Source organism: Acanthochromis polyacanthus, chromosome 18 (genome assembly GCF_021347895.1).
Source record: "Acanthochromis polyacanthus isolate Apoly-LR-REF ecotype Palm Island chromosome 18, KAUST_Apoly_ChrSc, whole genome shotgun sequence".
NCBI lineage: Eukaryota > Metazoa > Chordata > Actinopteri > Pomacentridae > Acanthochromis > Acanthochromis polyacanthus.
This window is the reverse complement of record NC_067130.1, coordinates 10,766,122-10,793,338: the sequence shown is the minus strand read 5'-3', so window position 1 is coordinate 10,793,338 and position 27,217 is coordinate 10,766,122. Positions and strand designations below refer to the sequence as shown.

Below are 27,217 nucleotides of genomic sequence, written 5' to 3'. Positions count from 1 at the left end.
TACATTTAAGAAATCACAACTGCTTTATTTCTTTTCTTTCAATAAGCTCTTTTTTTTTTTTTTTAACAAGGGAGAGTAATGACCAAATACCTGATAGGATAAAGGTCAGGTAGGATAAATAGAATGCTGGATCAGCTGTAGAAAGCACTGGTCCTCTGACAAAAAAAATGAAATATGCATCTTAAAAGTACAAAAAAAAGTCAGGGCAACATTTTGGTGCAGTTACAATGATGAGAAGCTTCAAGATCTTTTGCAGTAAGGGATAAGAGGCAGAAACACTCCAAGCCCGACAGACCTATCGACAATTGAAAGCAGTCCATTCCGAGAACACAGTGACCTTTTCGACATTAAATCCTTTATAGTGCCACAATATCTAAAATGAAATGTGGGTTTAAGCCTCCCCTTTGCTGACAAGGCTTGACTGTACAGTTAAGTATGCATATACACATATACCAGTGAAACACTGTCATAAAGATAAACATTTTTGTAGTGTCATGGAGCATCATAGTAAGCAGTAACATTTAACCAGTTATGACATTGGCATTGTGAGTTTCAAAATGAAAGTCCATTACAAAAAAGAAACCCAAAATAAATGATGAATGCAACAGCTTCACATTTTTTCAAATAGAACGAACATTTTAAAAGTCCTTCGTAAGTCCACTGGAACTGCTGTGCTCACAAAACAAGCTTAAGCAAAGATCATATTTTTAATTCAACAAGCAACGCGAAACACCCTTCGTTTGTGATCATTAGCTGCTGAACTGAAAAAAAGGAGTTATTTGGACCCTGATTGTGATTATAGTTAGGCTGCATTTATTGCTAGTGCCACCTCAGAGACCAGATGTCGGATAATCAAATGGTGTTTCTTCACAATTCCCCGACAGTACTGTTAAACGGGAATTGAACGAAATTAGAGAGCAAAATCTTCCAAGAGCCTTTAAAGATAAAAGCCAAACACCCCATGCTGAGGGATGTTTTAAAAAAAAAAAAAAAATCGCCACTAACATCACATGTTCATTAACAGACAATTTGATTCATTACAACCCAAGCAAAGCGATAGGAAAAGCAAACGTTTCAATCAGTGTTTCTGGGGTCCTTTACAGCAACTGCGAATGCCCCGCCCACCAACACTTCACAATGAGCCCAAAACTGTTGCCCGGCTGGGTTGATCAAAATCCACACCGTCGATGTCACCACGACGAACACCGAGTTCTGGCACAGTCTTTGTGAAATGTTGCTAGCTTCTACGTAGGAGTCCTGCAAGTTTACACACATTCAGCACATCACATGCACACGCTGTACCAATGCCGGTGAAATTCCCATGGAAGCAACATGATTTTGGTAAAAATGTCCGTCTTTTTTTCTTTCAATTTACATACAGAAGAGGGTGAGCATCAGAATGTAGAAAGCAAAGTTGTAAGAAGAGAAATCGTTTCTACCAATCTAAGCAGTTTCGCCACAGTTCATTGTTTGGGGTAAATACCCCAGTGGATGCATTTCTGGTGTCGACTTTTGCTATGTTGACATGCAATGACGTTCAAAAATTGAAGATAGCATTGTTTTTCTGGGTTAATAAAATAAGTCCTTTACCAATAGCGTGAATGGGTGGTCATGACTTGAACCTTTATTTACCAGCAAAATACCAAAGAAAAATGACAAAAAAGTGCCCCACTGCATTTCAAATTTGATAAAAAATGTTTAACAGACTTTGCTTCTCATAGTAAGTTGTATCAAGTGTCTGCCTGGTCTTAAGGGCGAGAGTCCGTCAACAGAGAGTAGATACAGTTTGGCAAAACAGTATGAAAAATGAACCATCAGAGTTGGCCATTTTTCTTTTCTCCACTTCAGAGAGAAAAAAAAAACAACAAAAAACACGTTGTCTTCTCTTTACTAATCTCCCCTTAAAAGTGACTAATAATAAATTAAATAGGACCTTGAAGAGATCTGCTTAAAAGACTGTTTGTGTGTATGCATATATTTATATATATTTATATATCTCTATACGTGGTGTGAAATAATAGTGTCCAGTTCTGAAAGTTCAAGAAGGGCAATTCATTATGATGTCTGCATGTCTGCCCCTTGATCGGTGCCTTGGGATAAGATGGGTCTCGAAGGCTCAGACGTTGGTCAAGGAGCTCTGTGTTGGCAGGCCTGGTGGTGATGAGGATTTTAAGGTCCATTGTTATGCCTTGCCCTCTTCTACTTTGACAGCCTGGGGTTTGATGGCTCCAGTGCGTGCTGGTTTGGCTTGTCCCGCGGAGGGTAGGGGCTCCTGGAGTTTGCTGGTCATACCCCCGGGTGGTGATTTGCCCTCCCCTACTGTCTTGCGAACTTCTCGCATTGTTTTATTCTGCACAAAGAAGAGGCGTAGAGTTACTAAGACCTACAGCGACGCCTGGCAAGTCATACATTCATGCATTAACAAGTGTTTAGACAGACCAAAACAGATAGTCGGTTATCAGTTAAACATAAAGATGCTTAACAGGCTTTTAAGGATGTTCTGTCAGCTGTTACAGACCTAAAGAGTCAATTCTTGCAAGTAATATCCAATAACAATAATGGTCATTTTCTATTAACACCATACTTCTACTTGATTTACAGTAAATTAATGATACAGAAGCACTGTGTACATCACAAGCTCAACAGAAAAAACTATTTTTGCACAAATGAAAGCCCACACTAACCATCTGTAACTATCATGCCACTTTCACTCTGACTAGCTGTCACTTATCAAATCTTAATAACACACAGAAGCCACTTAAATCAAACTGATAATCAGCATGAGACCCTCCAAAAAAATGGAACACATTCTTGACAGTTCATTATTTTTAAGGATGCAAAAGTTACTATAGCAACAGAGAACAGTATTCCAATAAAAAATTATGTATTTGAGATTGATTTTCATATTACTGTTTGCGCTACACAAAAATATCAGTATAACTATCAACAGTATAGAATTTTAAATCTTACATCACTAAAAATATATTCAAGTTCTATCAAATACGACTACAACCTCACAATTAAAGTGAAAAACACACAAATCAATTCAAATAGAGAAAAAGAAAATGGATTAAATGAAATTACCTATATTTACAGTGGGTGGCTCACCTTCATGCCATCCTCTGGCCCTTTAACTGGGGGCTCGGGGGCCGAAGGAGGGGTGGAGTGGGGAGGGTCGCGGCCGGGGTTGGGGTAAGGGGGGGAACGGATGATGACAGGCTTGTTGACCTGCATGACAGGTCTCTGGATGGGGGTGGGGAAAGGGCCTGTGGTGGGGGGGCGCATGTGCATCACCATGCTGCCTTGAGCAGGTGGGACCTGTTGGTCACCGGGGGAGGAAGGGGAGGAAAGTAGATGAGGGGGTGGGGAATAAAGAAATACAAATAATTAGCATGTTAGTATCAGGTTTGTTTTTTAAACTGCATTATATCAGTTTGTACAGGAGGTCCTCGACTTAGGTCGGAGTTCTGTTCTTGCAGTTTGATGTAAGTCGATTTTCGCCGTAAGTCGGAACTCATCAGAAAATGTAAACAAAGCTGTTATGTTCATCACGATATTCATCAGTTCTTCATATAAGTCATGAATATCAATGACTTTCATGCATGTATGAGTCATTTGGCAAGAAGATAACAGAATATATCGCACTGTTTTACAACTTGATCTAATAATGCTGATGTTCATCAGAGTTTCGCGCTGTTCTGAGCGTTTTATTATGTCTAATTTAATTTCCATGTTGTGTTGCTCTTAAGGCAGAATTATCAATTAAGTTTTAGTTTTAAAAAGCCTTTATTTTGAAGTTGTCTGTTATTTTGATGTTTAGCTTTACACACATAGGTGCTATTCTGGATGCACGGTTCTGTGCTTTTTAAATGCAACAGAGGCAATGTAGTAAGTAATTCAGTTCATTTTTGGTCTTACTGGTTAAGTTAAAAGGATATATTTACATGCATTTTTGTTATTTTATTCTGTTTTTGTTGCCGTTTTCACTCTAATGTGTAAGCTTGCTACTCCTCACGATTCATTTTGCAAGCACGAGTTTAACTAGTTGGGTAGATGCAGCTTTTACACTGCAGTGGAAACAGCACACATGGAGATGGCTTTCCTTTTCTTTGAAGCACTTCATTAGAAGGGGAGCCCTAATGACGGGCAAAAGATAGCAAATGTAGCACAGTCCAAGGTGGGGTACAACTATAGAATGTAAGCAAAGCCGTTTTAAAGCGCCTTGTGATGACGTATTCGTCCACTTCGCTCACCAACTAGTTCCACGTAACCAGTTCTGACATAACAACAAAACACCGTAGGTTGAGGACGTCGTAAACCGAGGACCCCCTGTATATGGTATTCCTACAGTTCATAATAAGGTGGTGCATTTAACCAATCATAGTATTAAATTTCAGTTTTTAGAATTGAACTCTGGATTATCATTTTGTGACGGACAACACAACATTTATAACAGCACACTTAAGCATTCCAAACTCAACAGCCTCAGATGTCCAAAAATCTCAAGAATTGGTCCAAGTTCATAAATGTCATGATTAAATAAACACATCTAAACACATACGGGTGAAAAATAATTACCTGCTGAGTAAAATGTGTGGGCAGAGGACCTACAGGACCAGAGGACTTTCCACTGGGGCTGGCAGACCCAGGCCTGATGAGAAAAGGAGGAAAAAAATAAAGGCAGTTTACAATCCAATTACTGAATTATGCATACAGTGTGTTAGCTATATCTACAATTCTACACAGCTGAGGTCAAATCATTTCGACCCACCTGTAGGAACCTCCGGATATGCCTGGGGAATGACTGGGCTTCTCAGAGAACTGGAAACCTTTCATTTCCATCTGTGAGCCCTGAGAATGGAGCAACAAAATAAGACACATTGTCAGCACACATATTAATTGTGGGCTGCATATTTCCAGAAAAAAAAACAGTTCAATAGTGAAATATGCAGATTTGGCTTAGTTATTTGTAGAAGCTATAACTTAACATTAGCATTATGGAATGTTCAGTAGCATAAGTCTGTATAGATTCTCAGTTATCCAGTTCATGGTAAACTGAGAGGTTCTGTAAAAAAGCAGCTGGACTTTCTCATCCAAGAGGCTTTTGAAATTCACTTCTTAAATTGAAAACAGAGGTTGTGTTGTTTACTGAAGCTCTCAGGATTCAGTAACATCAAGTCAGACTGACTCACCTCTCTGCTGCCAGTCATGACAGCAGGCTGAGAGCCCGGTGGGAGCATTCGGCGTGGGGCTCCCACTGACAAGTTCTGACCCTGTTGCAGTTGGATGGACTGTGGGAGGATGAGATGTTGCTGAGCTGAGCCATAGCGCAGCTGAGAGCCAGGCAGCGGCATAGTCACCTGGTCAGAATCAAGAGTCACTGTAAGTGTCTCAATTTAAAGCAACAGTCCATTTGACTTGCTAGGCTAAAATGAATGCTGTGTACAATTTTAAGTGACAAGAATCAAATTGAATATAGTAATTTCAGCAGTTCACTAACCTGGATGAGCTGAGAGTCCATTAATTGTGAAGAACTTATACCAGGCCCCTGGTTCATCTGGCTGTCATAGACCAGCTGCTGGCTGCCATTCATAGGCTGATAGTGTGAGCCTGACTGTGGCTTAACCATGTCTGATGGCTGCATGCCAGGGAAAGCGGAGTAGGGTCCCTTGAGAGGGGCTCCACCTGAGAGCACCATGGGGCTGGGCGTTGACAGGTTGGGGTGCATGTAAACCTGGGACCTGGAAGAAGCAACGACATGGAAGGGTAGCAAAATGATTGAAAAGAAAACATTAAACTGCACTTAAGAATAATTTGTGTGACATGCATGAAACAAACATTACTTTTGTGAGCTAAATTAATGTCACCAGAATGAATCCATCTAGAAATTGAGCTGTTAATACCTGAAGGGGGGGATGGAGTTGAACATCTCTTGGGACTGAGAGACAGGCAGACCTCCACGAAGCCCCAACTGAGCCTGAGCCTGAAGAGATGTGTGAAGAGAGATGGGAATCTGCTGGGCTGCAGCCGCCTGAATAGATGAGAACATGTAATATTATGCAAATCTGTTCATACCCAAACAAGCCTGTGTTTCTGTGAGTGTACGTTTTGTACCTGTTGGTAGGTCTGCTGCTGGGTCATGGTGGGAGGTACGAGGCGTGGCTGGCTTGGAAAGACATGACCATCCAGATACAATGGAGGAATATGACTACCTATATTAGGGGCAGGAACCAACAGTTTGTTAGTTTAGTCCTTACATATTAAGCCCTTCTCCAACTGGGAAAAGAAAACATTGTTTTACCTTGCATGGACATGGAAGGAGCTACTGATGCAACAGGCATTGGGGGCATGGAGACCCCTCCGAAAGAACTATAGCTGACTCCAGTGGATGAGCCAGCGCTGCAGGGAGGCTGAGTGCCTGATGCACCTCCACCAGGAGAGCCCTGCTCAGGGAGAGACTGGGAGTTTTCCCAGGCCTTGCGTGCCGATTCCATCTGTGGGAAGAAAAACTTTTAGAGTCAATTTTCATTCTGACAGCACAGATAATTTTGCTTTTATGTGTCCACCAAATTTCTCCCATACAAGGGAGGGTTGGCTGAACAGACTTAAGATTCCTTATTTGTTACATGCACACACAAACAAAGCTCTGTGTATGTGGGATTGTAATTCTAGTACCTTAAGGGTGAGGTCAGCACTGGGGAAGGAGATAGGATTGAGGTTAATGCCAGGCTGCAGGTGGTTGGAACGCAGCATGGGGATACTTTGATTGAGAGCCGTCTAGTTGGATGAAAATAAAAACCAATAGTTTGACAATTTAATTGCGTCACATCATAGTCATCATGAGATTTGTATCCTTTTTAAACAAAAAACAATCCTGCTTTATATGAAAACAACACCAGTCTGTGTATTTTTGTGACATTTTGTAAATGAATGAAAGCAGCCGTTGTACACATGCAGTTACAATCACTCACGTTGGTAGTAAGTGCATCCTGAAGCTTGTTAACAGGATTGGACACTGGCACTGGGGTAGAACCTGGTGGCAGGCTGAAATCAGAGTCTTTGGCGCTGACACCAAACTCGATAGGAGGCACAGGCAGGACAGTGTCCACATGGAGATCCACACCATTGACTGGTGTGATCGGGCCTCCTTCCAGCCGATCAACACCTTCTGAACCCTTCCGGTGCTTTAGGGACCGTTCATTTCCAATGGGCCCTGGTTTGTGCTGTTCTTTACTCTGTTCTGGGCCAGCATCAGAGTCCTGTTCAAGGAGAGGAAAAGGTACAAATTTGTTTCTCAAAACAATCTTGTAAGTGTTTGATTCAATAATCTATTAAATCAAATATTAATATGACACAATCACAGGACTGACTTTAAAATACAGAACATATGCAGTTTAGTTGGAGGGGGGCTACAATGAGCAACTACAATGCACTACCTCAGAGTTGGGTTCACTTCCAGTGTAAGACACCTGCTTCGTCCATGAGTCTCCCCCTGAAGACTGCACTGAAAGAGCTAAAGAAGATACATGAAAAATACAAATTTTCTCACTTCACACAATTTCCAATCACAGGCTTTGGTAAATATATATTTTTTCAAGCAAAACATATAAACATCTATTAAAAAACTCAAGTTTCTACCAGGTTTGCACATTTTAAATCATTCAATAACATCTTTCCTTTCTGCCCATTTCACGAAAAGTCTTGAACTATTTAAGAAGTATAAGCTAAGCCCACTACAAACTGTTAAAAGGTAACAAACTGAAGAAATTGCATTATAACTTATATCTTTTGGGTTAATATTTCGTTAAAGAATAAACTGTCAATAAAATGTTGTGTGCATGCAGTAATTAAGGAACTATGCATTCCCAATTTCAAGCACGTGTGTCAAGGGTAATGTGACTCCATGACAAAAGCATCAAGAACAAAATATTAACAGAAAACTACCTGAGCTGTTGGTCTCCCAGATTTCAGTTCCCAGATTGTTAGAAGAAATTACTTCCTCTGGTTGTTCCAGGCTCATGCTTCCCTGCTTTTTGGCAAAGCGTGGTGGTATCTTGGATGCAATTGTTCTGTTCTTCACTGGAACCTAACACGGGCAAAAAGAAAGTTTTAACCACATACTTTGTGTTAATTCTGGGCATATTTACTGGGCATCTTAAATGAGCACATGCTCAAACTTACAGCAGCTCCCTGTTCTTTCCTCCTCCTCTCGTCTTCCTGTGGGCGTCTTTGCTTTTTGGACAAGGCATCCTGGTATCCATCTGGATTCGGGCCTGGTCCCCCTGCGTCTCCATCAACTATAAAAACAGACATGCTTTTCAGTGCAAAATCATCTGTGGATAGGCAGGCAACTACTGCAGAGTTGAATGCTCTCTGTATTTCAGAACTTTTGTCACCACAGGAAAGGAGTCAGTACTGCAACATGCATCATCAGTTCAAAAGTTGGACTCACTTGGGTAGCTGCTGAGCTCATACTGGGAAAGAGGTTCAGCAATATCTGTCTTCACAGCTCCTGGCTTCAGCTCCTTGTCTAATTTCTTCCCTGAGGCCTCACTGGGCTCTCTATCCTCTGGTGGCTGCTCTAAGCTATAGACTGGACCCGGCTCATCTGGACTCCTGCTGAGAACAGGAAAGGAAGATACAAAGACATTTTAATTGGATATGTTTGTTTTCTCCAAATAAAGTTGAATACAAAATGCATGTCACTGCAATAGCATAAGCCAGTGTGTCTGTTGAATAATGAAGGACACAGTGTGCTGCTGGCTTCAAAGCAACTATAAAAAACAAAACTTAAAATAAGATGCAAGACCATTAATATACACTAGCACTCAAAAGTTTGGACACACCTTCTCATTCAGTGGTTTTTGTTTAATTATCTTATACATTGTAGATTAAAACTATAAAAGAATACATATTTAATTATGTTGTAAACAAAAAAGTGTTAATCTTCAGTATTAATCTACAATGCAGAAAATAATACAAATAAATAAAAAGCATTGAATGAGAAGGTGTGTCCAAACATTTGACTGGTAGTGTAGTTCCCACACGCAATACAGATGTTACAGGACAGCAAAAGCTATTATTATTTCCCAGTTTCTTCTACCATTCATCTCACCTCTTACAAGAAGTCCCTCCATTCTGCCAACTGTCACTTCTGTTAGAGGAGGAGGTGGGAGGATTATCAGGTGCACGTGCCATCTTGCTTGCTTCCAGCAGTGATGGCTCTCCTTTCCTGTTCTGCCGTTCCACCAATGGTCTCTGACTGGAGAAGCTTCTCTTGGAAAGTTCCCTCTTCTCACCAGAGCCTGGTTCACTATGGCCAGAGTCTGAGGGAATGTCACCATGTCCCTGTGGAACCACACCTCCACTTCCGCCTCGCTTCTCTCTCCAGTCACCAAAGTCGCTGTTGTCAGATCCCGTCTCCCATTCCTCTGTCTGACCGTGTTGGCTGGAACGTCCAGAGTAGTGGCCACTGGGCCAGTTGTCATCTCCGCTGCTTTTGGAGCGACTTGGCCAGGGATTTGCAAAATCTCCATTTATGTACTCATCACTTGTCCACTGGTTTGATCCAGGCTCACGTTCCTGTCGTAGACGACGGAAACGTGGAGGCTTGTCTTGACGTGGAGGACGCCGTCTCCTTAACATCTGTCTGTCAGGGTTGTCATTATCAAAGTAATATTCCCCTTCACGGTCTTCTGTGCCATTTTCCATGAAGGAGCCAGTAAATTTAGGAGTGTACTTGAGAGTGTCACGTTCAACTGGAGGTCTGCGGGAGTAAGTCGTCTCAGTTCCAGGACCATAACCGTTTTCTTGCATGGAACCACTGCTGTTGCTGCTGAACTGGGGCCCACGGCCCCTCCATGTGGAAATGTCCCTGGATCCTCCAAAGCTTCGACTGTAGCTACCAGTGGTGTTCAGTCTGGGAGGCAGCACGCGACCTCCAAAGCCCCTGCTGACCTTGGTCTTTTCTCGGGAATCTGAGGCGGCCTGGTCATCCGTGTAGACCTTGTTGGACCTCCAAGAGTCCCTATCAGCTTTACGGACATCTCCGGTCTCTGTGTAACTTTCTCCATTTTCAGATCCCTTCTGCCGGCGCCTCTTAGGAAGTTCCTCATATTCAGAGGCTTCACTCAAGGTCTCACTAACATTTCTCCTACGGGGCTTGCCCCTTTGGAACTCCTCAACTTTGATGAGGTCCCTGGGTGTTGCTCGACCTCTGCCTGCACGCTGAGCACCACTGCTGTTATTGTTGTTATACGCCCCTCTGAGATTATCACCACTTCGGCCACCACGGGTTCCACCTCTAGAGCTAAACTCTCTGAAGCTTCGACTGCGGCCTCTACCTGCTCCCCTGACTGCACCAAAGGCCTGCTCTTCATCGATGAAGATCCAGTTATTGCGCCGTGGTGCCTGGGGTTCCCGGTTTTCCTGGTTATCTCGAGGTGACTGGCTTTTACCACTGCACCAGGAGTTGTCCTTGGGAGAATCATCAATGTGGGTGCTGAGAGGTCTGTCTGTCTTGGTGGGAGCTGGTGACTGGCGCTGCCTCTCTTCCGGCTGTTTCTCAACAACAGGTGATGCTGAACGTCTGCTGCTGGCAGGCTGGTTATCTTTCTTCAAGTCATAAACATTAGTAAGGACTTCCTTCTCCAAGCGGTAGGGAACAGGTTTTTCCTCAGGCTCCGGTTTGGGCTTTTCATTCTCCTTATCTTCCACTTTCAAAGCCTTAAGAACTGGTTTCTTGATGGGCCCAGTTCTGCGGGTCAAGGTCCGTCCACTGGTCTCAGATGGCTGGCTGACACTACTACTGGAACTAGAACTGGCCTCAGACCACTGGCTTTGGGCACTGTTGAGACCTCCATCTTGTTTCTGGCCAATTTCTCTTTTCCAGCTGTCCTTGGCGCCATCTAAAGTGTCATCGTGAGATTCAAGGCCATCCTTCAGATGCTTGTCTCGAGAGTCTTGTTTTGGGTATTCACACTCTGAATGATTCTGGGATAGGTTTTGAGCAGTGGTGAGCAAGCCTTGGTCATGGTGCTGGTGTTCTCTGTCTGATCCTCGGCTCTGATAAGCATGATGGGGAAGATCATCTTGAGTGTGGGTCAAACCCTCATTGGTCCTCTCTTCATAGGAGTCATGTTGGGAAGAGGCCATATCACTCCTAGAGAAACGAGAAACAAATAGGGTGAAAAAAATTTAAAAAGAGACAAAAAGCAATTAAGAGAAAAGCATGTTTCTGGGCACATAGGACCCTGTAATACTGCTAGACTGTAACTTTCCAGCAATAGCCTATTTTCAATTTTCCAGCCTTGCTATAAACCCCCTCTATAGACATGAAAAACTGTAAACCTTTCCTTTTTTAAATCATGACTGAACCCAGAAGATACTAGGGGAATAAAAAAAATGTGCATACTGCTATGAGTGACAGTTTCCAGGAAAATTAATCAGAATACAAGACATTCTCGTGCTTCAATTCAAAGACTGTCAAATTTATAGCCTTGAATATTTTTCACCACAAACACTGACCTGTCATCAGGCTGGCCACTATCCGAGCTTTCGTGCTGCCTCTGGTAAGGTGGAGTGAAGCTGCGTAAAGGGTAGCCATCTTGGTTCCACATAGGGTAAGGCTCTGTAGAAGGTGCTCGTCTCTCCTGGTGCAGGTTAGGATGGCATCCCTCATCAGAACCAGGACTGTTCAAGTGATCTTGATGCATGATAGGTTTTACCATTCCTGCTAAAAACAACCACAGCTGTCAAACCGGAGAGCTTTTCCATTATAGTAAACATGAGAGAACTAATTTCAAGTGCAGCTGTGTTTATTCTCTTGGGGTACATTGTGTCTACACAAAAACCTTTGCAGATGCACTTTTCTAGCTTTCTCATGCTTGTCTGACAGAACAGACACAGGTTTTTATTTAAAATCAATCCAGCTTTCTACTCAGGGTATAATGTAGTTCATACTTCACTTGTGCTGTATGCTTATAGATGCCATCAGAGGTATATTTTTATTATTTAAATCTTAACTATTTATAGTCAGACTTAAACATGGTTGATGTACAGCTGAACACGGGAACTGAATGCCTCTCGTAAAGATACACACTGCACCAGAGTGTTTACCTGAAGAGTGAACAGCACCAGGATAGTAGTCGACAGGAGACCGTCCTTGGGTCATGCGGGGATCCATGAAAGGCGGCATCATCATCCAGCGGGGATCGAACCCGAGGACATGTGGGGGATAGTAGCTCCGCTGGGCGTGGCTTGAACCCGATGGAGCAGGGTGACCTGACTGCTGCCAATGCTGCATCTTGAAAACTTGTTCCTATAGAATGCACAAAACATACACAAAGGTGTCAACAAACATCTATCACTGTTCTGTGTACAAAAAATAAATTGACTGAAACTAATACGAGGGATTTGGCTGTTATAAATTAGTCAGGTCAGGATGTTATGTTTCAGTGTTACAGTCTTAGTACAACATCCAGCCTGTGGACAAAAAGTCAACTTGTTCTTTAATTGTTCATTTATGATCGAACACAGAACATGTTAATGATTCTCTCAAATAATTAATAACTTACATCACAGGCTGAAACTATAATATTGCAAGTGACAAAACTGGACGCATTCTCTGTGAATTCTCCTTATTCACATTAGAAAATTTTACTTGATATAGTTGGAACAGCACAGGTGGTGTTGCTATTAGCTGGGGATACTTGCCGTCTGACATAATCATGAATTTGCTAGTCTGGATATTTCATTTGCAAAAACCTCTCCAGCACTAATGAATGCAACAAAAAACACAAAGCCAACCATAGTCTACCACACCATATCTGTGAAGGATTATGTGGGAATTCATTGACGTAATGCAGGGTACTCAGGACAGTCAGCAAGTTGTACTGGATAGAGATATCTAATGCAGTTAGCAAAATGGCAGTTACAGGTGGCAAATGTTGTGTGTTTGGAAAGCTACAGGGAGCTCACAGTTTTTGGTCTCAATACGGGCTGTTTAGTACAACTCCTCATTTCCCTAAATCTCTAACACAGAGGGGGAAGTAAGCAGTCTCATCTACTGGTTCTCACCTGTTGCTGGTGGTGCTGCGGTTGTTTCTGAAAGCGGGGTGGCATTGGTTTAGAGGGATGACGTCCACTGTAGTCTCCTGAGGGGGAGGAAGGCTCCTGGCCATCATCCTCACTGCCACGATACGCAGAGAAGGCAGGCTCTTCACGATAACTGTGGCCGGGTGAGCTGTCTGGGGGACACTCACTTCCATCTGGAAATCGATCACAAATCACGCGTAGGATTAGAAATTTCTGCCATAGCTTTTGTAATATGCAGGCCAAAATGTGCAAGTTTACTTTTACTATTTTCAGTTTTTTCTTTCACCTTTTGTGCTGTACTGCCAGTTCTCATGGTGGCCTTTATTGTGTTCCCTGTTTGGAGACAGAGGGACTTCTTTGCCCTCTCCCTCTTTTTGGCCATCCTCTGTCCTAGACATCTGCCTTTCAGTCTTCCCAAACTTCTCATCCAGCTTTTTGAGTTTTTCTGCACATGCAGCCAGCCTTTCCTCACGGGCACGCCTCTCTTCCTCCTCCCGCCGTCTGCGGGCTCGCTCAACTGCCTCAGACAGCTCGGGCGACACATACTTTGCTCTCGCTGGAGCCTGAGCCTGAGTCTGCCGCTGGTGATCATCCTGGTCAGCAAGCGGCTCACCTTGGTTTTTCTGCTGGGCCTACAAGTGACACAGAAGCAATTCAAGGATGAAGACTAGTGCTTTATGTAGGGTTCCTTACTTGAAAACACTTTGAGGTATAAGGCCTCTATGGATTTCTAATACTTTAGTTTTTAGATATCAATTGAATCAACTAAACATTCTTTGTAAATGTGCAAAAAAAACCTATTTAACGATGAGTTATTTGAGAACCAATATTCTTTATGAAGAAGGGAGGTGACTATCCTGAGTAAATCTGACACTAATGCTGATAAACTGATTCATGTTCACTTTTTGATTTTAGTTTCTTAATTATAAAAACATGAGAAAAAAAGACAGAAGGATGACAAACAGCTAACTATCCCAAACCAGATTCAAACTTAGGATACCCTAAATTACCCGGTCTGTTAAGCCCCTCACTCACACTGAGAAGATGAAAGCCTTAAAGACTTGCTCGGTAAAAGAGAAAATTAAATCTCTAGGTCTAAATGTAAAACATGGCTGTTTATCTACTGGTTTGACAAAACTTGCTTGTAAAACAGGCACAGTCTGTACTGCCATTGTGCCTGTCAGAGGCTTTTCACTTGCAAAGCAAAAGGTTTGGCAAGTAAAAAGTGGTCAGACACATATCACTATGGTTACTGCAAGGTCATCTCTCCTAATTCACAATGACAGTTCGATTCGAGGATGCGTGGAGACACACAGCTATTCATATGCTCTACAGTGTTTTCTAATGCTCCGACGTCACAGAGGGACTGAAGAACAAGAGGTGTTGTAACTGTGAATAACATCATAATGAGTTAATCTTAGAAAAGTAATCTAAAAAGAGAAAGATTAAAGTGGAAAAACACTGCAAACACTGTGTGTAGTTACCTGGGTGTCCGTGGGGAGATATCTGCCATTGGCCTTCCTGGGAGGCTCAAGGTGGTGATGTTGGTAGGAATAACTCTCCTCAGGGCCGTCCTGGGGGTAAGACGCCTCCCCTGAACTTAGAGAGGATTGGCAGTCCCGCTGGCTCTCTCTCTCCCTCTCCCACTCAGCCCTAAAAAGAACAATTAAAACAGAAACGCTTTATATAATGACAGGACTGTGACAGTGATTATTTAGAACATTAAGAAGCTCTGAGGTAAGAGCTCTCACCAAATCTTGTTTTTATCACTGGAGGAGTGCTCTTCTTCGTCATCACTGAACTTGAGCTTCTCGCTATAATCAACTTCCTCATGAAGTCCTGAAAAAAAAACACACACAGCAAATGAACAAAAACTGTAAGCTGCAGTTGTAATGGAGGGTGGGATGTAATACATTTGGACCTGACACTGATATAAAATACATGTTCTCAACTACTACTGAGAAGACAGACACCTGTATCGTACATTTTGTTTTTAGACAGAATGGAGTGAATATAATCAGTGTACTTGAACTAGCCAAAAGTTCCTTTAGGACATTTTGAGGCAGCAAACAGTGATGGCACTGGCAACAGTATAAAGTGTGTGCATTTTAATACCTCAAAGAAATGTTATATTTTAAAGCTACAGACAAACCTGGATATTATAGACAGCTGTATGCGCTACCTTGACTTACCAGAATGCAGTTTGAAAATTTTCTCAATAAAAACAGTGTAACTTTACCAATTTAATGCATATCAACATAAAAGCCAGAGCAACTGCACCTTTTTTTTTTTTTAAATGAGTGTACATGTGATTACTTCTTTACTGACGTATTTTTCTGCTGGACTATATTCACGCTGTTGATAACCCAAGTCAGCTGTAGCCCAAACAGTCACGTATAACATATGTACTGCTAGTAATAAATGTTAAAATATGATAAGAAAGACAACAATATTTCACATACAAGCTATAGTGATATGGAATATTCAGAAAGTGACGAAGAAACTTAATGCGCAAAAATCCAACATCACAAAGTCACCTTTTATCTAATCAACCTAGTGGTTCAAGGCAAATAAACAAGTCTATGAAATACTGACCAGCCCATCCATCCTCGCACTCATTGTCAAGATCATCCAGATCCTTCAAATCTTCTGGATTAATAATGGCTGGGCGAACCGGTCTTTCACCAGGCCTCCGGATGGGCTGAGAAGAGAGCCGAGGCGGAGCACGGACAAAGCGGTTCTCTCGTCTTGCATCACCACTGCAATCACAGACGGCAGAACGACAAATGAACAACTGTTACAGATCTCCACGTAAAACAGCTTAAATATTTGTAACTGCTTGAACATTCAAATGTATACTTACTTGACAAGTTCAGGTTTGGCATAGCTCTGCCTTAAAGTGGGTTTGCTGTCAAATCGGGCGGGGGCTGCTACGGTGGTAGGAACAGGGTCGGTACCTGGGGCCTCACGTGTCTCTTTAGAGCACATCTGGCAAGATCACACAGGGTGCTGATATCAGAAACACGACAGGCAAACAAGCTGGATAGTAACATTAGTCGTACAGTACTTACAAACGCAGGCAACATGTCGTGGTAGACAGCAGTTGAAGTGTGGTGAAGCTGGTACTGCAGGGCAGTAGGGACGGTTGTTCTGCGGACAGGCTGGGCGGGTCGCAGTGAAGGCTCCTTGGGGTCAGTGCCTGGTGACTGAGCTGTCACTACACTAGAAGAGGTGGTGCCGGTGGCAGAGGAAGGGTGAGATGAGGCTGGAGGGCTGCCAGTCTCACCCAGGGCAGTGAGTTTACCCTCAGGATCTGCTGGCAGGCCGAGGGTCAGGGACGAGGGCTGAAGGTTCCTGCCACCACCTTCCCTCCAGCTCGTCACATCTGAAGATTTCCAAAAAGTTATTAAATGACTGATTAATTACCCAAACTAAACTGCCAAAATTACACAGTAACTACAGCATTACTAGAAGCAGAAACTGCAATGTAGTTACTGAAGTTTGCATTGAAATCCCTTACAGTATTGATTACTGAAAAACTTGATCACATTGTTGTAACAGTGGTGTACTGGCCAACACTGAATATCACACTGTTGTTTAAGTGTATCTCCATACCTTCTATAACAATAACTATTTACACACTAGAAACTCAATCAATCGTCTCTGTGTCAGTAAAATAATCAATTCAGTACATCCAGTCTGCATGCTGCAAACAGGGGCAATGACCAAAACTAGGGGTGGCAGTTGAGTCAGTATTTGTTAGTGAGAAATATGTCAGCATGTTTGTTCTACTTGACTGAAAACTACGCAAGTGCATGACATCAACGGGCATGAAGCACTAAAAACTGCCTTCTTCCCTTCATTGTTGTGGTTTCTTTCCTTTCATTTGTCAACAAGCCATTAATGTGTTTTTACTGTATTATCTTCCATAGAGACAAAAATCTTGCCGCCAGTTTAATCATTTGTTTTTCAAGAGACATTAGCTTATCTATGAGTCTGCCACTCAGTTCCTGAGAGCTGAGAAGCAAGAACAGAACTTACTCTGGGGGCGGAGGCTTGGTCCGGGCCCATACGACGGATCGAAGCCGCTTCTTTCCTTGCCAGCCCTGTCCTGTTCTCCAGCTGCTTTCAGCGTGGGAAATTCCTCGTGAGAGAAGGGCTGAAGTCGGTTTGAGGCCCTTGAACCTGATGTTTGTAATAATAAAAGTGGTGTAAATAAAGGTGTTTGCCTGACTTGCAAGCAGAAGAGATGCTGTACCAACTAGCCAAAGACATGTGGGGATCACAATCTAGCCAGCATATTAATTATTAGCATTACATTTGATTTTAAACACAACTCATTCTGAATTATAGATGAATGTGAGATGACTCACCATCTTGCTCTACTGCCTTTCCATTTAGCTGGGCCCATTGCTTTGGTCCACCTGTGTTTGTGTTCTGTGAAGACGAAGAAAATCAAAACCACAGTCAAAACAATTCTAATGCAGGTCAGACCTTTGAGACACAGAATGTTTTCTGGACTATTTTTTGATCGACTTGGAGTAAGTCTTCTGGCACACAGAATGCATTTTTTGGATAGTATCATTCATGCTAGGATCTTCAGCTATGTATTAAAACTTTGCACTTGACAGACTGTAAAATTAAAAAAATACAACTATAACGTCTGCACTGCCTTAAGAAACCACAGTCCTACTATCACACTTGAACTGGTTTTATGGCTCTTATCCAGGTTGTTTTCTCCTGACTAGATCCTTGTTTGTACAGTATTCTATTTACTCTCAGATGTACATACCTCTAAATGAAATTGTATAGAGCATGTGTCAAAGACTTAAAAATTACCTTGCTGGTGAAAATCCGCATAAAAATAAAAAATTTGCAACAAGCTGAACATACACACCTCCTGGTTGGCTACCGGTGAGGGCTTCTGAAGATTGGAGACAGACTTCTGTAAAGCCAGCTGTGGCTGCAACTCCGGCAGCTGTGGTATTGATGCAATAGAACTGCAAATGAGAAAAAGAAAACTGATTGTTCTGAGGAATTTAGTCAAAGCAGGCCTTGTGACATGATTTAAAGCAAAGAACAGAAACAGTCACGAGACACTAAACTTGTTTGCTTTGATCATATGACTACTATCAGGCCTAAAGCTTTACTTTATTTTATCCTGATGCTACCCCCTGAGAAGTTTATGGGAGTTTAAAGTGATGCTGGTCTCACAGGGTGCACGTTGAGTTTAGTGAATTTGTTTATGTTCCGTGTTTAAGAGCTACGTCAGCGATACATTTAAAACCACAAACTACAAAGGCTGTCTGAATACCACAGGAATGTTATCGCAGTGCATAAAAACATCGTAGATAATTGCTAAAACTTTACTTGTAGCACAGATGATTTATCTGGCAGAGCAGGTAATGACAGAGTAACGCTCTTCCAACTTTCTCCCCTACCTCTTTTGATCGGGTTGTTCCTGCTTGTTCGCCCATCCTGTACCGTCTTTGGGCACTATAATCACGTTGGGATCGTTTCCTTTGTTTTCAGACTTCAAGCTCGGTAGGTGAGCAGGTGGGGGCATGCGCCGGGCTGTGGCCACTTTGCCAAGACTCTGTAAGCCATGTCGCGGAACTACTGGGAGGGAAAACACAGGCAGATATAAGGGGGGGGGGGGGGGGGGGGGAGATTGATAATGGGACTGGAACAAGATAACAGAGACGAACCATGCATAAACAAAAATCAACCTTACCTGTGTTTTTCTGAGTTTCTATTGATTTTCCCTTGTACTTGTCAAACAGGCTGAGTGAGGAATACTTGCTTTTCCCATCCTTGGACTTGGTTATTTGCCCCAAACGATCGGACATTGCGATGTAATGTCATCGAGTATGGAAATTTTTCTTTACGCCTCTTCCCAGTGCCTTCTGATTCTACAAAGAAGAGAAGAAATTTCAACCTTATATGCAGACATCAATGTACTTCCTTGACACGTAACATGTCAACAAAATATTGGCAATACAACATTGGTTAGATTCTTGTCAAGCTGCTTGAGTATGAAAATGCATCACAGAAACCAGGAGACTCTATTTTTTCTACAACTTAACACAACATTGTATGCAAAACACAAATCTAAAAGAAAAAAGGTTAAAAGGAGTCACAAATTCAAATATTTCGAAATAAAGCTGTATTATTAATACAACTCAAAGCTAACTCAAAGCTAATACAAAGCTGTAATGTTACCCATATGGAAAAAATACAGCAGATAATGTCATTGTTTCTTTAATCCATGGAATGGAAAAACTGTAATTTACTGCAAAATAGCATCTGCTGTGAACCGTCACTTCAACTTCAGTTTTTGTTATTTCTATATCTTGACCACAAAGCAGAGACGCCAGCATGTCCGACTTGTCTGAGACATGGTTAGTGTAGGATTACTGCTGTTTTGTACAAATACATAGCTCACAAATATCACTGAGGTGCTTGTGAGTTGCTGTGATAATAACAAATGCTGCAGATATACTGACTTCCATGAGACCATATCAAAGTTAAGTAAAACAGTTTGTGCAAGAAATATGCTGATCACTTGTGGTTACTGTGGCAGACAACCCGTTTTGAGGAAAATTCAAGACTGTGTGTAATGTGTTGACCTGAAAATAGGACAATCATGATTAAAGCATCCCCGTCCTACTTTCAAAGATTTGTTCTGTTAAACACCTGTATAGCTTCCTTGAAATACTAATAATCAAGAGATTAAAAGTCCTCATCACTGAGGTGAATATGTATCAGGCCCATGGCAGTAGTTACACTAATTTTACTGACATCATTTTTAGCCTTTAACCGGCGACAGCTGTGATTCTCCACTATTTGACAGACTTTCCCATTTGCGCACATCTTCTGTAAAGACAATTGGAGATGCCATAAAGTAATTTTCAGTCATCATTTACTGATTTCCTATTTGGCAAACGAACAAGCATTGTCTGATTCATGGTTCCTTGTGATAACATTTTCGTCATCCCCTAAAATTTGTGACCATACGTAACGTATGTGCTTGTAGTGCTGACTACAGATGCACCAAAAATCAAGAACACATGCTTGACACTTGACGTATATCGACCTACACCGGCACTCAGTTGTAATGCGCATGTATGGAATGCGCTTGTGCAGCAGACCAACACGTACCCTCAATTGTAAGTATAGTGTGTGTCCGCATTCAAAGATTGCAGTGACCCACATGTGCAAACCATGAACTGGCCTTTAGAAGAGCCATCAGAAACTCCTGCAGCTTCAACTGGGCCAACATAATACTATAAACAAACAAGAGCTAAATCAAGATCTTATGGAAGACAATCTTACATTGGTATGATCTCTATCCAAGTTCATTTTCTCCGGAAAAACCTAATTTTATTTACACCAATATGGTTAATTTTCTTTCCACTGCTTTTTTTAAATTGTCAAACCAGACACCAATCTATCAGAACATCTGTATATTATCCTGGATAAATAGGAAAGCTGCCTTTCAGTTTAACTACCGTACCGATTGTATACTTGTGACACTACAAAGATATATTTAGCATCATATCACCGAATGGACTGCAACTACCTGCATGACCAAATGCCACTCTGGGGAAGACGGAAATGTTTGGAATTTGACCAAATCTTTCCTGTAAAATGAAGAATAATCCAACAAATTTAAACATGACAGGCCAAGTCCTTGAAAGGAAATAAGTGTCATGATGTTGCCATGTCAGGAATCTCTTGTCTTTCCTGGTTGAAACTCCATTTCCATCTATTTTTCCTGACTCTTAAGTTGTTTTATAGACATGATGAGATGTTTGCAAAGAGGCTACTCTAACTTATAGCATACTTTAATAAGAGCAATGATCTGAAAGCATCAAGTTACGCTTAAATAAGTCCTGCGCTTGTCAATAGTTCACGAGTCGTATACTTAATCAACATGAAATTGTTCGTATTAACACCCATGAAAAGAAGCAGTTCATTGAAAACATATAGATATACAATCTAAATCAAGCACTGCTGACAGACATGTGGAAACACAAAATTACACCAGACCAGGTAAACAGAAATTCATAATTTCTAGCAGAGATAAATGAAACCCAGATTATTTTGGATCAGGATGAACATTTTATTCTATCTCATATTTTCTAATCTACTTGTTAGCTTTATACACTCTTAGATCTGCCATAATACCTAAGTGAAAGAGGAATTATTTGCTAGTAGCAATAACACTAAGATGCATTTTAAGCAGTCTATTAAATTTAAGTGCACATCCTTGCACACATTTTTGGGATGAAACATGACCCGAAAATAGAGCATTTTTATGACCGCTACCAGGGTTCCTATTTCCCAGAATCTTGCTTAGCACTGTACATAAACAATGTATCTGGGGAGATTTGAGGAATATGACACTGGCAGCTACAAGCAATAAGAAAGGAGCTATTTTTATAAACACACAAAGTTACAGAGGCTCCTACAGCCCGCAGAGGGTGGCTTAATATGTCGATGTAGCGTAGATTTTTAAGAAACGATGAAAATAACGATAAATTTAAATGCTGCTGAATACTCCTCAATCCGTAGCGAGTTGGAGGCCATTCGGTTAAAGCTCCGCATAGGCGTTTTACTTGGACTTCCAGTGCAAAAATACCTTTCCATCAAGCTTGATTTAAATATTTATTAAAGCAAAGCCATGATCTATCATATTTATGCAGTTACAGAAACAATCTGGCATTTCTAGAACACCAGACTACAATTTGTTAGGTTAGATAGGAAAGGTAATGCTATGACCGCTACCCATTTCTTGACTTTGTTTACATTTTAACGCTTTCCCAACCAAACAACCAAAAGAAACCAACGTTAGCAGTAAATATGGATGTAGTGTGGTTACAATATTAATATTTACGACAAAGCATAACGCTTGACCTCTTGTTAAATGCAGGCGCCGTTGACTCAATGTAAGGTAGCGTCAATGCTAATTCCAGCACATGAAACTGACACCAGTCAGTTCGCTGCATGAAAACAAAAACACAGACTATTTCAAGAGGTAAGATTATGCAATAGGTTGTTTCAATCAGGTCAAAACAGTATGAAGATGACCTTACGATGTTTAAAACTGTCACAAACCGTAACAATCCTCGGTGCAGTTGCTAGCAATCACTAGTAAAAATATGCTAGCGGGTGGCTAACCCAAAATGGCTATGTAAACATCAAATGCTAAGAGGTAAAGATTCTGTATAGCTGTATATCATTATAATGGCCTTATTTAAAAACAGTGAATGTGCAGACACATGTCTGCTTTTTGGTTTTATGTAGTCCAGCATGCAGAAATATCTCTAACTTAGCGTTAGCGAACAGCCTTCGACAGTCGCAGCTTGTCGGAAAACTAGCGAAACGGCAGCCCCGTTAAACTTCCAGTGTAGTATTACAAAAACAAGCCTGACAGGCCGGGAGTTTTTCCAGCGCGTTTACATGTGTGCTGACGTTAGTAAGCACAGTTGTTTCGTGGAAATCCATGTGTAAAGCCAGCCAGAAACATGCTACCATTTTCAACCTTGCTTGGCTTTCTGAACGGTCTGAAGACAGAGATGGAAATGTAGGACAAGGCGATTAAAAATGGCTGCTGCCCAGAACAAAGCAACAATAAAACTGGGCTGCTGAGAAGACGAGCAAAACGGGACATTTGACACAGTGATCCGCGTTCATAACTCACCGATTCAACAACTTAGGGTGTCTTCTGATCAGTGACAATGATATATTTCCACAAAATGTTGTCTACTCAAAGGATGGATTGCGATTGTAAAGCCGAATCTTCATAGGTTGCACCGATCGCGGTGTTGTTGCTGGGGTCCTACCCGGCCTGAGAATGAACGGGGCAGAGTGGAGGCTGGATCGGCTCGGCTCGCTGCGTCACACGTCATCGCCCGACGTCGGACGGCAAGAGTTAGCTACCGCCCCCTGTTGGTTGATTCGTGCAATTACAGAAAACTTGGGGCATTTTCCAGACTTGATTGTTAGCTTTATTTTATGACTGTGTAATCAAAGACTGCAATAAAAATACACGCATATTTGCATTTAATTACACACACAAGTCAGGTCTTTGAGTTGGTCATCTTCTTCATTCTTTGCGCAGTATTGTCAAAATGAGGAGCATTTTGTCGAAGGGTGATGCATGCATTTATTACTGCTATGCTGCAATTCCTTATTATCAGAATGTCCCAATAAAACTTTGAGCTTATTCGAAATGCTGCAGTCAGACTTCTGACATGAACCAGCAAAATAGAAACCATATTAGTTTCTCTTCATCTGCTCCCTGCATACAATTTAAAGTCCTTCTCCTCACCATACAACATTCTTAACACAGACTGCATATGTCTACAAGATTTAGTTGATTTTCCTGATGAAACACGAAGTAATTCGTTCAGGGCCATTAAAACGTTGAAAATTTGATAATTTTTTCCTGTTTGATAAGTTTTGGGCTTTAATAAATGCCATAATATTGGTAATTTTTTAAATACATTGTGCCAAGTAATTCAAAAATTAAAGATCATGCTGGGTGTTCTATCTTTTTTTAAGACACTGTTTTCTCTAGATATAGTAGAATCAATGTGTTTTCAGTATGAAACTCTCGAATCTTGCATTACATGTATTTTTCCTTTATTAAAAATCACTTTGTTTAAATGTTGGTACGATAAATCACATTAAAACACATGTAAATCTGATAAACTCATTTGTTTTATCTTCTAAAAGTATTCATTTACTTACCACAAAGGTCAAAGATTATTTTATTGTAAAGACATTTGAAAAAACAACAACATTATTTAGACTAGACAAACACATTTCTTGCTCATAGTGCATAACTGCCCTGCCTTTATTTCCTCCTGCTCATGATATAACATGACACATTTCCACAAACCAGAATTCAAGATGAAAAATTGAAGATTCTTTCTACTCACATCATGCAGATCTGCTGATGTGGGACTCCAGTGTTTGAGCTGAGTTATACTGTAGAAAATAAAGTGCCTGTCCTGAGTTTAACTGAATTTAGAGCATATTTAGAGCTTATATTACTGCAGCTTTAAGCAATAATTTAAGCCTCCTCCTGACTTTAACTGCAAAAAATGAAGGCAGCTACTATCTTCCTATTATTAAAGACAATAAAATGCTGAAATATTTGTATTTTTCAAAATCACCATTACATGTGATATACTACAATAGGTCAAAATTATACTAGATAAAGATTGATTGAAACAGTGATAGGAGTTATTCAGATCTGATTGTAACTGCTAATTATATTACATAAGCTTGTATTTGAGGTGTTTTCATTTCAAATCCATTGTTGGGTAATTGTTGACAAAGAATAAATACTCTCTATAACATTGCCAGTGTTTGCCACAGACTATTTCCTGGAGAACTCAACTGTGTTCAAGCAGATTCCACTAGGGGGAGCACACGTCTAACCAATCTTGTTTTAATGAAGGTGCAAAGAGGTTTTCTTAGCTTGTAGTACTTCCACGACTGATCAATCACACAGTAGTTACATCCTCACGAAAGAATATTTCCAAGAATACATAGAAGGATGAACAGTTTTACTGACACCCACCAGATTGTTAATAACATGCACATTTACATACTTCCAGCATCCGGGGTCCAATTTTACTTATTTTCTATATATGACTCAAACAGAGTAAACAGAGTATAAAGACGGTATGTTGAGTCAGTGCATGTGGACTCTACAAGTCTCTGTATGACTGTTGGTCTGAGCTGAGCCACTATTAGTTTCTTCTTCAGTCAAGGAGCACCAAATATTTTATCTTTTTAGATTAAAAAAAATGTGTAAATGGTCCTTTATGATTAATTTTGGGGGGGAAACAATTAAAGGAGACACATAGACAAAAAGTGATATTGATGAAATATCTTGATTTTAAGCACAAGAAAAGTAAAAAAGGAAATTATTTTGTCTGTTTTGACAGCTTCTGGATCTGCTATATGATATAATATATTATGATATGACATATATTATAATGATGATGTGATGTGATGTGATGCGATGTGATGATGTAATTTTTCTGGACACTTCAGTCTCCTTCTGTATGTTTACAGGTACTGTCTATTTTTTGTGTTCATTTGGAGCATTTGTCCGGATGGTGGCACTAATGAGCAGAAGAATCATCCTTTTGGTAAAATGAAATTGGCCAACATTTCATTTTATGGCTGTTTGTTCCTTATTTCTCAAATCCTTATCACTCAGCTTTCGTTGTGTGACACTGAGTGAACTTGGACCTTCTTCATTTGACATTTTTCATGATTTTAGTCTTTGATGCTTGACCAAATTCAGAGTCATTTGGTCCAAATGTTCCTTGGTCAGTTAAGAACTTATTTTTAATGACTAACCGAGTACACCAGGTAACGCACAAGGATTTCTGTCTGCTAAAAGTTTAGCTGAAGAGTTGGAACGTCTTCTCCTCTGACTCTCTGCCAGAGTTTTTTTTCTAAAGCAGTTTCTGTTCCTGCTATTTGAACTGTTTCGGAGCACGCAGCAGTTCATTTGGTGTTATTTCCTGTCAGATTTTCTGATGTAAGAGCAGAGAGACAGGAAAGCGAGGTTAAAAGCTCAGAGGGCAGACAGTCGTGAAGATAGTCAGAGAATACTGTTGCAGCAGCACATTTATGTTTGCTGCCTGGATGATAAGTGTGTCAAGCAAACAAGTTTGTCTAAAACAGTATTAATGAAGATAAGATGAAATACTGTCTGCTGGTAACAAACAATCAAGTTTTATGTTCAGTGCACCCCTACTTTGCATACTGTGGGCTGCAGTTCTGCTTCATGTGAAGTTATTTTTCCAGTGCAACGAGGCATTTATATAATCTAATTTAAATTATTTAAAACGGAAAGAGAAGTGTTATGATTGATTTGGGTCATTCCATCTCAAATCATCCAATTTTCAGAATAATTTCTGCTCGACCGTCTCTGATTAGCCTGAAAATGATATATAATACATTACACATTGAAATTTCAGGACTTTTAAGATAAAAGCCTGATGTTTTCGCTGTTATTTCTCATCATTTCTTTGGTTCAGAATCTGCGACTCAATTGGGCTTTCTAGAAATATTTAGAAGTAGAACTTGTCACAACTACTCAAACAGTTTGTGTATTTCACATTAAAGAACTATTCTATATGACTCGTTTAGTGTTATTGCGACATTCAGTTACATATAATTGACAAAATATATCTAATTGATTTCTGCATTATCAGTTTTCGGACATGTGTGCTTAAAGCGGGACTTTAAGGTCGCTTTATTTCATTTTCATATTTCAGCTCAGTCACAATCAAAGATTATCTGATGTACTTTGCAGATTCTGAATCAACAGCATGAATAAAAATAGCTGCATTAATAGTTTCAGATCTTCAACTTAAATGATTCCTAAGATACTGTCATTCAAACATAGATTCAAATTCAATGTGCAAAACAATAAGCTGAAAGTGTGTCATAGGAAGTTTTAGTCATTGATATTTTTATCTTGGAAAGCCCTTGATATATTAACTGAAATTTTCAGGTACCACTTTAAATATCCATGGTTTATAATAAAGAAGCAGTTTGGAGATGGTTGAGCAGAAGGCCTCTGATGATTTGACATGTTCATGTGTGTTCGTTCTGACATATTGTAACTTGTCACGGCGGAACACTTTTCCCCTAAAGCCTTCCGCTGATGGACAGAGAATAATGATCGTATCTCAGCTGTTTCATCGCTTTAAACCGCCCACACGTATTGTTTTGCTCACCATGTTTTACCCATGTGATGCCTCACAGTCCATGTGATATTTAAAGGAACCCAAACAACTTATTGTGGATTCTACAGATTCAAAAACATCATTACTCAAACTATATCAAATTATTTGTTCCTCGGCGTACATGACACACAGATTTTCCCAAATTTGAATGTAAAATATTTGCAAAATCTTCTATTGTACATGGAGTAGTGTAGACGCAATAGCAGTATCAAACATCCACACTTGCTAGCAGCTGCTATTTATCCAGAAAATGAACATTTAAACAAACTACTTCCACTGTTATTGGCATCTTTAAGCCACATGTAGGAATAATGAAACACACAGAGGCATCCACA

General features: G+C 40.7%; 1 protein-coding gene across 5 annotated transcripts; it reads right to left on the bottom strand.

The window, feature by feature from the left end:
• On the bottom strand, positions 1–22,969 carry prrc2b (proline-rich coiled-coil 2B). 5 transcript variants are annotated; one of them, XM_022203986.2, is made up of 31 exons: positions 22,802–22,969; positions 18,830–19,007; positions 18,537–18,714; positions 17,993–18,095; positions 17,469–17,532; positions 17,137–17,280; positions 16,167–16,480; positions 15,959–16,083; positions 15,691–15,854; positions 14,847–14,934; positions 14,580–14,748; positions 13,382–13,727; positions 13,078–13,268; positions 12,118–12,319; positions 11,527–11,734; positions 9,116–11,161; positions 8,453–8,619; positions 8,182–8,297; positions 7,945–8,086; positions 7,437–7,513; positions 6,972–7,259; positions 6,676–6,777; positions 6,302–6,494; positions 6,115–6,212; positions 5,904–6,031; positions 5,501–5,741; positions 5,193–5,360; positions 4,772–4,851; positions 4,579–4,651; positions 3,109–3,318; positions 1–2,350 (listed from the first exon to the last, which is right to left on the bottom strand). In XM_022203986.2, the coding sequence occupies exons 2-31, from the start codon at positions 18,942–18,944 to the stop codon at positions 2,183–2,185; spliced, it is 6,708 nt and encodes a 2,235-aa protein (XP_022059678.2). In that variant the 5' UTR covers positions 18,945–19,007; positions 22,802–22,969; the 3' UTR covers positions 1–2,182. The 5 variants fall into 5 exon arrangements, with proteins under 5 accessions (XP_022059678.2, XP_022059699.2, XP_022059683.2 ...); XM_022204007.2 differs by having other exon boundaries at positions 8,453–8,616; XM_022203991.2 differs by having other exon boundaries at positions 11,527–11,731.
• Between the last annotated feature and the right edge of the window lie 4,248 nt (positions 22,970–27,217).

Coding starts and splice junctions, on each gene's coding strand:
- prrc2b (XM_022203986.2), bottom strand. CDS start 18,944: ATGTCCGATCGTTTGGGGCAAATAACCAAGTCCAAGGATGGGAAAAGC. Junction 14,935..15,690: donor GTGCGAGGATGGATGGGCTG/GTCAGTATTTCA, acceptor TTTTTTTTTCAG/GACTTCATGAGGAAGTTGAT. Junction 2,351..3,108: donor GGCCAGAGGATGGCATGAAG/GTGAGCCACCCA, acceptor TTCTTTGTGCAG/AATAAAACAATGCGAGAAGT.